This window comes from Crocodylus porosus, unplaced genomic scaffold (genome assembly GCF_001723895.1).
Source record: "Crocodylus porosus isolate Cpor-Errol unplaced genomic scaffold, CroPor_comp1, whole genome shotgun sequence".
Taxonomy (NCBI): Eukaryota; Metazoa; Chordata; order Crocodylia; family Crocodylidae; genus Crocodylus; species Crocodylus porosus.
Genome location: NW_017728913.1, coordinates 34,605,596 through 34,619,741, shown reverse-complemented (window position 1 = coordinate 34,619,741; position 14,146 = coordinate 34,605,596). Strand labels below are relative to the sequence as shown.

Below are 14,146 nucleotides of genomic sequence, written 5' to 3'. Positions count from 1 at the left end.
CACCCTCCTGTCCTCAGGTGTGGATGCTTTACCCCAGAGTTTGGTGTCATCAACAAACTTGGCCAGTCCGCTTCAAACACCAATGTCCACATCACTGATGAAGACGTTAAACAGTATAGGCCCTAGGACAGTGCCTTGTGGGACCCCACTGGTCACAGCGTACCAAGATGATTGGCTCCTGTCCTACCGCGGAGCCAGTTCCCAAGCCAGCGTATCGTGGTGACATCAAGGCCGCAGTTAGCCAGTTTAGCCAAGAGGTGATCGTGGGATACCAGATTGAAGGCTTTTTTAAAGTTGAGGTATACAACATAGATCTCTTCCCCCTTGTCCAAGTGATAAGTCACCTGGTCATAAAAGAAAATGAGACTGGTCAAGCAAGACCTACCCGCAACAAATCCATGCTGGGTATCCCTCAGGATATTGTCTTCAGCTAGTCTGTTAATGATGGCCTCCTTGATAATCTTTTTCAAGACCTTCCCCAGGATAGAGGACAGGCTGATGGGCCTGTAGTTTGCCAGATCTACTTTCCTCCCTTTCCTGAAGATAAGCACTTCACCAGAGCGCCAAGAGCTCTCAAAGATCCGTGCCAGGGGCTGAGCTATGATGCTCACCAGCTCCCTGAGTACTCTTGGGTGTAACCCAATCAGGGCCGGCTGACTTGAAGGTATCCAGCCTGTTGAGGTGTTCCTTCACGAGGTCAGCTTCAATGGAGGGCAAGGAATCTCCCTGACCCATAGTGGGCAGGGCCGTCCCATGGAACTGGTGAAAAACTGACACAAAGTACCCATTTAGCAAGTTTGCCTTTTCCTGGGTGCCAGTTGTCAGTTGTCCCATCTGGTTCAGCAGGGGGTCCAATGTTGCCCTTGCTTTTTCTCCAGCTCCCCACATATCTAAAAAAAGACTTTTTATTGTCCTTGATATTTGTAGCTAGCTGGAGTTCTATCACAGCCTTGGCTTTTCTGATTTGCTCTTTGCAAATCCAGACTAAAGCAGAGTATTCTGCCTTGGTGGTGGTTCCAGTCCTCCATCCTTTGTAGGTCTTACTTTTAAGATGCAGGAGGTCTGCCAGCTCCCTGGAGAGCCAAGGGGGCTGCTGTGCCCTTTTGCTGGCTTTCTTCAGAGATGGGATGGACTTTGCTTGTGCATCCAGGATTGCTCCCTTGAGGAGCAACCACTCGTCCTGAACTCCCCTCTCCATTGGGTTGTGGCCTTTTAGGGCCTCTCTGACAAGCCTCCTTAGCTTGTCAAAGTCAGCCTTCCTGGAGTCAAAGACTTCTGTATTACTGACTGACTTGCCAGCTTTACAGTAAATGGTGAAGGTGATCCGTTCATGATCACTGTCACCCAGCTTCCCTTCAATTGTTAGGTTGCTGATTAGGTCATCCCTGGTTGCCAGTACGAGGTTGAGCAGCACTTTACCTCTTGTCGGCCCGTAGACTTCCTCTGTCAGATAAAGGTCGTCCACACAAGAGGAAGGTTTACGACTACTCGGATTTGGCCGAGCACTCCTCCCACAAGATGTTTGGGTAGTTGAAGTCTCCCATGACAACCATACACCGAGATTGTGCGGCCTCAATCAACTCCCTGGTGAACTCCCGGTCAAGGTCTTGACTCTGGGTAGGGGGTCTGTAGTAGACCCCCACCACAGTATCCCGTGTCACGTTCCCCATGGATTTTAACCAAGAGGGTCTCAAGTTGTCCACCATGGGTGCCAGTGTCGGCTACATTTTTGAAGGTATAAGTGAACAGAAACTATTTGGACCAAACAGCATAAGTTTTAATAGCTTCATTCTTGCAGTATGTAACTCTGGTTGAAATAGTTAAGCTTTGGATACAAAAACTGAAGCAAATGTTACCCACCTCTGTAACAAAGAAGGTTTATATGACTTGATCAGGTAGCTGAAGGGAGCTATGGTCCTGACAGGATTCCATCAATGTTCTTGGCTAAGTGATTTAGGCTGAAGGCTACAAGTGAACCACAAAGGCACAATTTATCAGCGCCAGGATGCAAGACTACAAGTTTTCTCGCTGTGGCACTAATTCTATCCATGACTTTTCCCTTGACTTAATCCCATCACAATGTGTGGGCAATTTTCACCTGCAATGTCCCTGTCTTAGTTTCTCTAATTGCCCATTGTATGACCCTTGTACAAAGGCAAATTGAAGACTACTCAGGAGTCAGCAATACTCAGCCCCTTTGTAGCCTTTATGATTCCCCTGAAGGTAGCCACAGTCCACGAACATCAAAAATCTAAGGAACAGCAGCAACAAGGAGAGGCAACATTTCTAGTTAGAAGTCATCCAACACATACTTTCACATTTTACTCATAAGAGAGGCAGTATTTCAGATTACCATGTATTCTCACGTAAAATGAATTAACAACATCAACAAGCATCCAAGCTTTGCAATGCATATCATTTAATAAACTAACCTATGCAGAAAAGAGACAGGACAATCAGCAGATGATTCCTGATGAACAGCTATTGCATATGGCTTTAACACAACACTGTAGTATCAATGTCATGTAAAGGGGTATTTAAGAATGGGTTTTAAAAATTGATACTTTTAACAAAAGCCCTAATTGTGCATGTTGTTGTTGCTGGATCGTACTTTTTGACTGTTATAATTCCTGAGATTGAAACGAGGTATGACCCAAATAAAGCAAAAAAGAGAGATTTATTAGCCACTAAAAATAATGTTTAATTTATAAATGGTTACATCTGCTTTTAGAAAATTTCCAATTAAAGTCAGAGACTCGATTGAAACACTGAACAATCAAACATTCATAAACATTTTACTGCTGTTTTCTATCAATTTTTTCCAGCCAGCTTTACTGTTCATGTTGGCTTTCTCTATGGGAACACAATGTAAGACTTCAATCCTTGAATGACAGATGCAGGGTGAAACTTTCCCCTGGGTAGAGCTTTACACATTCCAAGGGACACTATTTTGGCCTGAAGGCTCTTCCTATGGAAAAATCCAATTACAAGATGAGATTTGTTAATAAAAATAAATAGCTATACAAACCCCTATTTTCAGTTGCCAAAACTTACTATGCTGTACTACATTACCACAGTGCCTATTTATATACTAAGAATTTTTCATCCTTTCCATTAAAAATCAACATAATACATACACACTAGATATATAATTACAATACATACATAAGTAAGATAAAATATTTCCATTCTGTATAGGAAATAGATTACACTACATTCCTATATATTATTAAGGGTGCCGAACACTTGCTACTTTAAAACTCAGTTATCAATTGTAACTTATAACTTTGCTAAACTTTACCCATTAAGCCTTGTCACACGTCTGCCTCAGGCTGATTTTTCTGGAAAATGTCAGGCAACCCAGAGCAGGCTAGCCATTTCTGAGATCAGCAAGCATTTTGTCCATAATACAATATTCCGACATAGCTTTTTCTCTGAAAAAGCTGTGAAAATACCATTTTTGGAGCAAGACTCTGAAATCTTTCAGTAACTTTTGGAAAGTGATGTGACTTCTTGCTGTTCCCAAGGTCTCAGTTGGTCTGATGCATCTCAAGCCCTATAGCTTCACATAAGCCACTGCAACAATTCCACCATTTCCCGGAAGACAAGAAAGTGGGCTGACACCCATGGGAAGTGGGGTTTCTGATTAAGCCCGGCTATATAAATGCATACAAAGAGGCTGAAAGTCTGGGTATGATCACAAGTAACCTGTAGGTTAATAAAACCAGCCCTGAGGGTACAGCTTGGGCTGAAATACAGCCAAGGTCTTTACTACATGTTCTCCAGCTAGTATTCCTGCTCACTATCTTACAATAATCACCATAGACATGTCAGCTTTGCAGCTGGGGGTCCAGGTATTTCTGACCCGATGTTTAAACCAATAAACAGCTACTCTCCCAGTCATGTGGCATTTACACCTAAAGCACTGATGGCAAGGAAATCTTGTAAAATACATTTCAGTTTCACCCCAGCTCACAAAATATTCACGTAGTCTTGTGTGTGGTAAAACAAAGTCATCGTAATATCTAAGAATGCAAATTCCCAGCTAGCTCTGAGGGAAGCAAAATCTATTATGCACTTCAAACATGGAGATTTTTTTTACTATAAAATGCTGTGGGAATTTGACAGGCAAAAAGAGTATCACAATGAAGTCTGGTACATTATTTTGATGGGAGGGAAAGATAAACAATTTAATTTGTAGTGTTATCACGTGGTCAGAAGTTCATTTTTCTTAAACTAGGTCTCAGGTTATTAGCAGAAAATTGTAAGAAACTGTGGGGGAATGGGAAAAACCCATAAACAGGCACAAAATGAGTTTCCATTATTAGTTTACATAATCTAAATTCTCCCAACAGAGATGTGATGCAAGGGACTCAGCTCGTTTGCATTCAACTTTATTTATCTAGGCTAGCAATAATCAATACTTTAAACGAGTCTATTAAAGTATTCACTGCATCAAATTTTAGAGAACAAACTGTTTTACAAAGACCTGTTTGTTTTCTTCATCTGACCAATGTGTGTGTTAGAAGCAAACTATGGAACATATCCTGAGATGCCCTGTAGCAGCACAATACACCCCCACAAGATTTTGAAAACACTAGAACCAGTGGCCTGTGCAGAATATTGGGAACAGACCATACAGGATGGAGGGACTGGAGATGCAACAAATAATCGAACCCAACTGGGAAAGAAAATGGAAACAAAAAAAAGTTTAGAGACCACTGAAAGTTTCCCCTTAACTTCTACCTACTCAAAATGCTGCTATCCAGCACTCCAAGTGTTTCTCTCCCTTTCACAACAAGGAGGTCACCATCTCGCAAGAAATGATTCTCAAATTGCTTCACCTACAACATGCCAATCAAGTCAGCAAGTGCACTGTCAGGTTTGGACTTGGTAAGGAATGGGAGAAAGATGGTCAGCATCAAAGAAAATGTTTTATCAACTGGTACCTTCTGAACATAAAAACAGCAGGGGAAAAATATTGGTATCAAATAGCATTTTTGGCTGTATATGTCACTAGCAGGTGTTGTAGGGCCTAGGCACCCACTTGACCAGTGCCTTTCCCCCCAGTCATGTCCAGGTGAAACCCCTGGTTTGCACCACCTGCATTATCTGACTGCTGTCCTTGCTCTCCTGCCATGGCTTTGATGTTCCTCTGGAGAGATGGTTCCTGTGAAGTGGTCTGTGGGATCTCGTGCCTGGGTTTCTTCATGGGGCTCCAACTTCCCCTTTAGCCCACCCTTACCACATCCACGGCCAAGGTAGACTCCGCTCTCCGAAGGTCTCACTCACAGATGATTCCTTCTCATCCATGCTGTCCCAATTCTGAGGGTTGGTGACCTTCTGGCCATCAGCTCTCCAGAGGCCATCCTTCGTTTGTGGACTGTGGCCTTTGCAACTAAACATGCCTCACTCTTGGGATAACAACAAAACTTATGAATACTACAAACAGAAGAGTTCAGTGTCCACTGATGGGCCCTGGGCTGTTGTAGCCCCATGGCCCTACGTTGCTGCTTGTCCTGACCCCCCTGATGCTATCCCCAGCCCTCACCCCTCCTTGGGTTTCACCACTCGTGTGGTGGGTCAGCAGCACGCTGCCCCTTCCTCCTGGCCCCGGTGCCACCCGCCTTTCCCTTACTGCGCTCCATGGTGCTTCTCACTGCTGTCCCCCAAGAGCTCTGGGGTGTGCCAGGGTCTCTCCTGTGCCACATTCCACAGCGTTTCTCAATCCTCCTCCTGGAACATCGGCTGAGGGTGCCAGTGCTTTCTCGGTGCCACCCTCTGTGGCGTTTCCCGGTCTTCCTCCCAAAATCTCTGCCAAGTGTGCCAGCATCTCAGCATACCACTCACCTCTGGCAGCATCCCTCGGTATCCATTCGCTCTCAGGCTTCGATTTTCCCATGCCACCCCAGCTGCTGCCCCAGCCTCTTTTTCAGCAGCTCGCTCCTCTTGCTCACTCCACCGTCTCTTGTTCCTGACTTGCAGATTTAGGCAGCTTTGGAAAAGGCACGCCTGAGCCAACTGCTTCAGCGTGCACCCCCAGCTGCCACTCGTCATCTCCCCTGTGGTGAGTATCCAGGAGCATCAGAGTGGGTTCTTTCTCTCCCTTTCACAGTATATCAAAACCCATTGTTTGACACTTACCTTTTAACTGAAACAGCATTTGAATACCTTATACATCCCTAACTCCACACTCTCATGTAGGTGACGAAAAATTCACTAAAGTAACTGGCAAGATGGGTACAAAACATGAGTCCCCAAACTTTCTTTGTCTCCAAACTTTATTTTGACTTCCATTGTCCTGCTTCTTGCTACTCCATTAGAGAAAAAGCATCACAAAGATCTGTACAACTCAGAGAGACAGCCAGATCCTGAACTTACCATGGCCTGCAGGACTTGATTTTAATGTGAAATACAGGTGCTAAGTGGATCTCAGAACCGTGCTCACAGACATGTTTAGATACACAGGACTGTACAACACACCAAGACAAAAATCCACAAACAAATTGTTAATTTGCTAAAACAAATGCATTCTTTTATTTTCAGTTTTCAGATCCTGTCACCCATTTATTAAACCATCAAGAGCAATTTGTTAGATGCTCCTGAAAAATCATAACCACATCTTTAAATTTCAAGGAAGTTGTGAATTTGCAACTACTCCCAGCAGGTAATGTTTCCTGCTGAATAGGAAGCCCTCCCCATTCTTTTCAAGTTACAGGAATCACAGCTTCTACAATTCAATGAAAAATAGAGCTATTTTTGGTTTGTGAGGAATTGGTTGACATGGTAAAAGTGATAACAGTATTTAACAGTCATTCCGCATCATTTGCTGCTGGTATTATGCACAAGTAGGATTCTTTTCAGCTGGCACAAAAGAGCGAAGGAAAATTCTAATGAGTGCCACAGAATCCAAAACTTGGTCTGCAGGATTCTATTTGCAGAACCTAGGATTTCTTTGTGCCTGGGAAGGGGCCTATGCTAGCTGTTCATGATTATTTATATTACAGTATCATCTAGAAGCCCCAGCTGAGATAGGGACCTCTTTATGGTAGGCAATGTATAAACACATAATTAGGAGACAGTTCTTATACCAAAGATCCTACAGGCTAAATACAGAGACAAAAGGGTGAGAAGAGAAATATGCACAAGTAAGTACAGTGACTTGTCCCATGCAAAAGAAATGGCTAGATGCAGAGAGAAGATATAATCCATATCCCCTGACTTTTGCAGCACAGCACTCTGTCCATCAAGTCCTTTTCTTTCCTCTTTGTCAACTGTCCTTTTTAATGTGTTTATTTCAAAAGCCATTGCATAACGTTGTCTCCCAAACCACATTTAAGATCTCTCTGTAACACTACTCCATGCACTTCAACTAAAGTTAGAGACCCAATTTTCAGTGGTAATTGAGATTTTTTTGTTCAAGGAAATTAAACCCAGTGCATTAACCGTTTCTTACAACAGGCATCCCCCATTTCCAGATTCAATTTTATCTTTCTCCCAACGTGATCAAGTTTTAATTCAACTGTTTTAAATTATTTTACCACGGAATGCTGAAACTATCACCCTAATGTTTCTGTATTGAGAAGTTACTCTTGTATTATTTTTCCTCCTTGAATACTTATTTTCCTGGAATCCTTCATTTCAGGTTTTTACCTCACAGAAGGCCTATACTTACCCACAGTTTGGCCTCTTCCTGTCATTCAAAGAATGTCAGGTAAGAATTCAGAAAGCAGCAAATATGAACTGCATGTAAACATTTTTTTTTCCAAACACTGCTTCCTTGAACAAATTGCCTGGGCCAGTGCCCCAGATTTTGATCCCAGGAAGATGACTTGCCTATATGCTGTAGGCAGAGGTGTTTTTCAAACTCTCTGTTACAGAGTCTGAAAACCTGCAATGCATGTGTGAACCTCTCCAAAAATCTCCAAAGAAATCCATGGAAATTTGGAAAAATCCTACAATATGCTTAGCAAAAATTTGTTTTAAAATGGATATGCCTGCATTACAGCTGCACATGGAATTTGCTGACAGAACTTCTTTCCTCTGATCCACTGTTCTTCTTAAATGTATACGCAAATGAATTCTCCATGCTAGTGGCAATTAAACAGGGCATTGGGCAGGATCAAGACGAGCCACAAAACCAAAGCGTCTCTATCATTTCTTCCAGCAAGAAAACACACTTCACAAAGATCTGACTTACATTCAGTTCTAGAATGGTAAAATATCCCGCCCACCCCCCCCACCAGGTTTATCAAATCTTCACAACAGATGCAGAGAAATGCTTTTGCTAGTAAAAGATTAGGAGCTGTCTGTAACGACTCATCGATACGTCTTACTCCATATGTTTGTCTGTTTGCAGGGGTGCTGGAAGGATATCTTACTTCATCTTGACCAGGTTGTTGTCATAGCTGTTGTGTTACTCAAATTAATTCAGCTGGAGAATTACTGGAAAATGCACACAGGAACACACAGGTGGATCTAGATACACATTTACCAGCATACCACTGAGACACAAAGCATTTTGATGCTTTGGTCCCAACCCCCAACAGTAGCTCAAACCGAAGCCCAAGTGTAAGATCTGAGAAAGAATAATTAAATTTGGCTAGACTTTGACAAAGACCATCAAGGACAGGGACATAAGAAGTCAAAGGCAACTGATAAACTCACATCCCCAGAAATTAGGCATGTGAAATAAAAATCCTAGAGTGGGTTAGGTAAAACAGACATCAGTATTGTAAAAAAAAGCCTTTTTCCTAACATTACATGTTGTGTTTAGGGTTAAACAAAGATTAAACTTTTTTTTGTTATAAGAGGTGCTGTTTTGGGTGTCTGGAGTCACCATGGATCACAGATCCCACAAAGAAGAACCAATCACAGATATCTGGCCCAGCAGGCCAGGCAGTTGGGCATGCTGGGCAAACAGTTGATCCGCAGAGTGCTATTTTCACATACCCATCTAAGGGTCCTGCTACAAATTCAAATTAAAGCTGGATAAAAAAAAACAGCTACAAAGATATAACACATTTTCAAGCATTAACTTGATAGCTGATTAGCTCTTTTTATAGCTGGACAGTCCTTTTTATCATGCAATAATCACTTTGCACATGTGGTCGGTCTAAATTTATTGTGCGATTAACCAGTCAATTGCATAATATACATAAAATGTAGCAGGGATCTAAGAGTGAAAGAATCACAGGCTTCCACCCTGACATAGCTGAGAGCATAAGCCCCGAGACCAGAGAGGCTCCCCTCGCATACCCCAGGAAACAGAAGCGGAGCCACTATTGCAGCAGTAACATACTGGGGGAGGAAGCACTACGAGGGTGACCGTGCTTAATTTCCAGTAAATGCCAACAGCAATTAATACAAGTATTGTAGAGTGGGGGGTAGAAGAAATGGGAATCTATCTTGTGTTCTATTGGAGGAGATATTAGGGAAAAAAGGGCTATGAGCAGTTCAAGAAAATTGGTTAATGGAGATATGCTAAGAGAGGAATGAAAACTCTAATAAACTGAAGGAGCTAGACCTGGTGACTTTGCTGTCAGACAGAGGCCAGAACACAATGGGAGCTGAAGTCTGGAGCTGAATTCCTAGAGGGTGACTGGAGTATATACTGTAATCCGAGCCACATCTGGGTCCCATCCAGATCAGGTCTAGTCATTTAGCAGAGTGGCATGGAAAAAGGAAAGCCTCACTTGGAGGCCCAGCAGCTTGCTGATTGCGAGCAAGAGAAACCCAAAAAAGAGCTCAGAAGCACAGGTGGCCTAGTTACCAAAATATTACCATCTGCAAGGTCTTACAGGGTTATTAATGGGCTCAGTCATGATCACCTTAAATCCAGAGGTGAATAAACTGCAATTATTAAGCAGCTGGGCTGAAAGTAATGTTAAGCTGAGAGAAAAAAAGGCAATGCAATATTGATTATAACACTCATATTAATTATAATACAGCTACTTCAAGCCAGAATATGTTCCTTCAGATAACAAACTGAATGAGCCCCAAGGCTTTGAATATCCCCCCTTCAGTCCCCCAGTTTCATTATGCTGTGCATCCTTTTGACCATCAAACCTTTTAGAGCATCTCTTTTTTTATTATTAACTCTGGAGACGAATTAAGGGGGAATTTTCTCCAGTTCACGCAAATGACTCTAGGCTCTCTCTGTTAAATGATGCTGAAAAGCTAATACAATGCTTTGTGTCAAAATTTAATACCTCAAACAAGAAAGCAGTATTTTTTTTCCTCCAGAAGGCAGTCCACACAAGTGAAACTGCTTGGGTTTTATAACCAGCATTACAGATTTCTGTATTCTGTTAAATGGTTTTGTAAAAGGCAGTAAGTTAAACTTGAGTAACACAGGTTATACCACAACTTAATTTAATCTACTATGTCCTTACTGGTAACTTCTGAGATCAGAACTAATCTGTAAACTTCTCAAAATGTAACTTTAAAATGAGCAGCTTCAGCAATTAGTTTTTAATATTTTGCAGAAAGTCCTTCAGACACACTCTTATGCTGTGCCCATGAGACTGTTTCTTTGGGGTAAGAGGGGATATTTTTCACCAACCAGTAAATTATCTAGAATCCCAAAGCTTTAATTAAAACTGCACAATAAGAGTTGGAATGTTCTTCCCTCCTAACAAAGTAAAAACCATCCAAATTTGATTCTAGTAGCTTATTTAACAGCTATGTAGGCCACTGCACATGGATCTTCTGTCCTAACTTTAAAAAAAAAACCACCAAAAAACCCTCAACTTTTTCTTTAAAAAATATATGCTTTTGACATCTGATAAGACACGTGTATTATTTTGTGGTTTTCCAGAGCTCCCCTTCTTGTATTCATGTAAGTTTCAGTCTCCCTGCCTGTTTTTAAGATTTCTTTATTTTTCCTTCAGTTAATAACAAATCATCAAAAATGTTTAATTTCTCTCATTTTTGTAATGCATACATTTATTTCACCCATTTCATCAAAATTTCTTTTCATCCAAGGTCAGATGCCTTTATTGTTAGAGTTTTCTTTTTTCAGCAGTGAAAAAGCTGTTTTCCCTAGTCAGTCCTCCGCTGGGAAATTAATATTCAGCATGAACAATGAACTCTTCCATGGCCTTTGAACCTAACGGTTGCTAGGAGGCCTGAAGAAACTCTGGGATAAAGCAGATATGATTGTGTGCAACAAAAAATGAATCAACAGTAAAATGTGCAACTTTCTAGATTCTTAGTTTGATCTCCATTGTCAGTGTTTCTGCAAGTTGCATGTAAATTGCATCCATATGCACAATAATGTCATTAGGCAGTTTTTGAAATGTTATTAGGCAAGGGTTTTGAAAATGCTGATATTGGGCAATAATGCTGCCTGTGTAAATCAAACACATTTTTACTCATGCATAATAAAAATCTGGTTAAAAAGGGTGCACCTCACCACTCCAGTAGGAGTCTGCAATTCTGTTTTAATAATAAATTGGCCACAATCAAGAAGCTATATTTTCCCAAAGTTTCACTGATAGCACAGTATTTATCATCATATCACCCATCAGCATTTTTGTGCTGCTGTGAGACATACATATCAGATTTTCCCCAAATCATTCATTTTTAGAGGATTTTAGCCCCGTTTGCTTGTTTGCCTACCTAATTTTCCTGAATGAAAGCAATCAAGATAGAACAACAAGCTTTCGTTCCTCTCCCACAAACAATGCATCATTTTAATTAAAAGAATCACAACAATACTAATGGTGATTAGGTTAAATGGCTGGACAAACAGAACGCAGTAGGCTGAAAAGCCCATGTGTTTCCAAGCACTTTCTCTGTACAAGATTTTGGGTGACAAAGAATGTACTTGTATTCACAGTCACTGTAACTTTTATGCAAGAAGACTTCCTATAGATTTCCTGTGAGGAAGAGAGTTTCCTTTAAATAGCCAAAAGTGTTTAGACACAGTACCCATTCCTCCCAAAACTAATATTTGGAAAGGCAATGGACAGGGATCATTTTAAAATATGTATATGCAAGCTATCCACACAAAAAGGCCACAATTACATTTCCAGCTAAAAGCTGACACCTTCCATTTTTAAAAATATCTTTCATTTCCATTTTCTCATGCCCAAAATAACTTCAGTAGGATACTCAGACACGACATGACATCTGATTTTATCCCCCCCATTGTTATGTCACATTAGAAATCAGTCTTTTCTATATTCATAGGTATAAAATAATACCAAAAAGGAAATGTTATTACATACGTATAATAGATGTAACCCTCCCATTCTCAACTGCACAGATTCCTCATCTAAAATGCAGGCAGTCACACAGTTGATACTGAAAATGACTCAGAGTTGGATCAGTCAGACCCCGTCAAAAATGCTTTTATAAATCCAGAGCATTTCCAAGTTGCTCCAACATGCTAAAATAAAATAAAATGCCACAGATTGAAATAAATGCTCCTTAGAGCATCTTCTGTTTCCATGTGGGTTTCTACTTTAAAAGGAACGCTTGAAAGTACTGACAGTCAAAACTGACATGGTATCTCTCTCACACACTAAAATAATAGAAAAACCATAAAGACCAACAGTTTCGATACTGCAAATTCGGGCTGGACCAGATTTGGCTTTGTAGATACTTTTCTAAATCTGCTACACTGACAAGAAGAGAAATACCAACCATTCTAGTTTTCTTCAGCTGCTTACACATAAATTATACTTGTCATTTCTCCTAAATACATGGCTTCCCACTAAAGAACAGATTGAAGCAACTATTGGGAAAATAACACGGTGTCCTTATATAGGCAGATTTGTTGATAAGATGCACATTGTTTCCTTCAGATTTAGACAGAAATGGTCAGGAGACATTTTTAAAACACCAGAAACCAAACCTGGCTAAATAAACATGTTCATCGGGACAGGGATAGTAAAGTAAGAACGTAACTGACAGCCACAAGCTTTGGCTCAACCTTCCAGTACAGATGGGGGGGGGGGGGACGGGACTGGAAACGTTCTCAGCTATGCATAATAAATACCTTCATTTTCTCTCTCGCTCTCTCTTTTTCCCTTTTAAAGGAATCTGCCTACTCAACCTAAATTGCGGTTTAGAGGGGAAACGTGCCTTCTTGATAAAATGGTACTGGACATCATAATAATAAAATGTTGTAACTGATTGTCACAATAACCAAGTAGTACAACAACAAAAGGTTTCCAGGATCTCCCCCCCCCACACACCCTATCACTCCCCCAAACAACAGCATTTGCTCAAGTATTCTGCCCTGTGTGTATCAAATGTCTGAATTACAAGGCAGTTAAGATGCATTTTGGCTGAAATGCATTTCGAGAGGAACATAGTTCCATTTAGAAACACAGAGGCTTTCTTATTTACAGAGAAAGGGATTTGGCGACTAACCCTTTCCTGATTTTTGCCTTTTGTGATGCTGTTTTCCCATCGGGGCTGCGCTCGGCTCCCCTGCCTGGCGCACACACACTGGCGCAGCGTCCATTCTTCCCATGCCAGCACTGCCTAAGCCATGACCAGCCAAATGGGCACACGTGCGTCCCTCCAGACATACATCTGCTCTCCACGTATGCCGCAAGGAGCCACGTTTTAGATTCCTTTCTGCAAACAGGCTCCAGAAAGCTGAACAGGGGCAGCAGGAGCATTGCAGAATTACAGGTGATGCCAGGGAGACCTGCCCATGGCATGGTTGAGATGCCTGGATTGACACCGCATGTCTGGCACATAAAGCCCAGGACGCAAACGGCTGCTGTGCGAGGACCCCCACCCCGACCCGCGCCGAGGCAGAGCTGGCCATCCCTTCCTTGGCCTTTCTCTTCCCTGGACTTGGATTTTCAACACCATATTGAGAGGGCCCTGCTGGGCTTCTGGCTGAGGTACAAAATGGTGGATGTAGGCTGCCCCCCGCCCCATTATCCATCGCAGCCCGGGCTCCCCCCTGCCCCGAGCCGTGCGGCCGGCCCCGGCCACCAACCTGATGTCATGTAGCCGCGGGCCGCCTGCGAGAGGAAGGCGGGCGGGAAGTGTTTGTGCAGGCGGTAGTCCTTCTCGCTGCGGGACCTCATGCGGTCCGAGGCCCGGTCCGAGAAGTCGGAGCTAGGCCAGGCTCGCCGCAAGGTCGTACTCCGGGTCTTCTTCATGGTGCGGCGCGGGC

General features: G+C 42.3%; 1 protein-coding gene across 4 annotated transcripts in view; it reads right to left on the bottom strand.

The window, feature by feature from the left end:
* STOX2 (storkhead box 2) overlaps positions 1-14,146 on the bottom strand; it is a 240,140-nt gene that overhangs the window by 85,593 nt on the left and 140,401 nt on the right. For 2 of the 4 annotated variants that reach the window (XM_019534670.1, XM_019534671.1), the window contains exon 1: positions 13,967-14,048. The exons of 1 other annotated variant lie outside the window; for it this stretch is intronic. Coding sequence is in view for 1 of the 3 variants with exons in the window: in XM_019534669.1 (XP_019390214.1) it covers positions 13,967-14,132 (166 nt within the window). In the remaining 2 variants the exon portion in view is untranslated. Of the gene's footprint in view, positions 1-13,966; positions 14,141-14,146 lie in introns of those variants that run through there. One more of the 4 variants, XM_019534669.1, reaches the window with a different exon arrangement.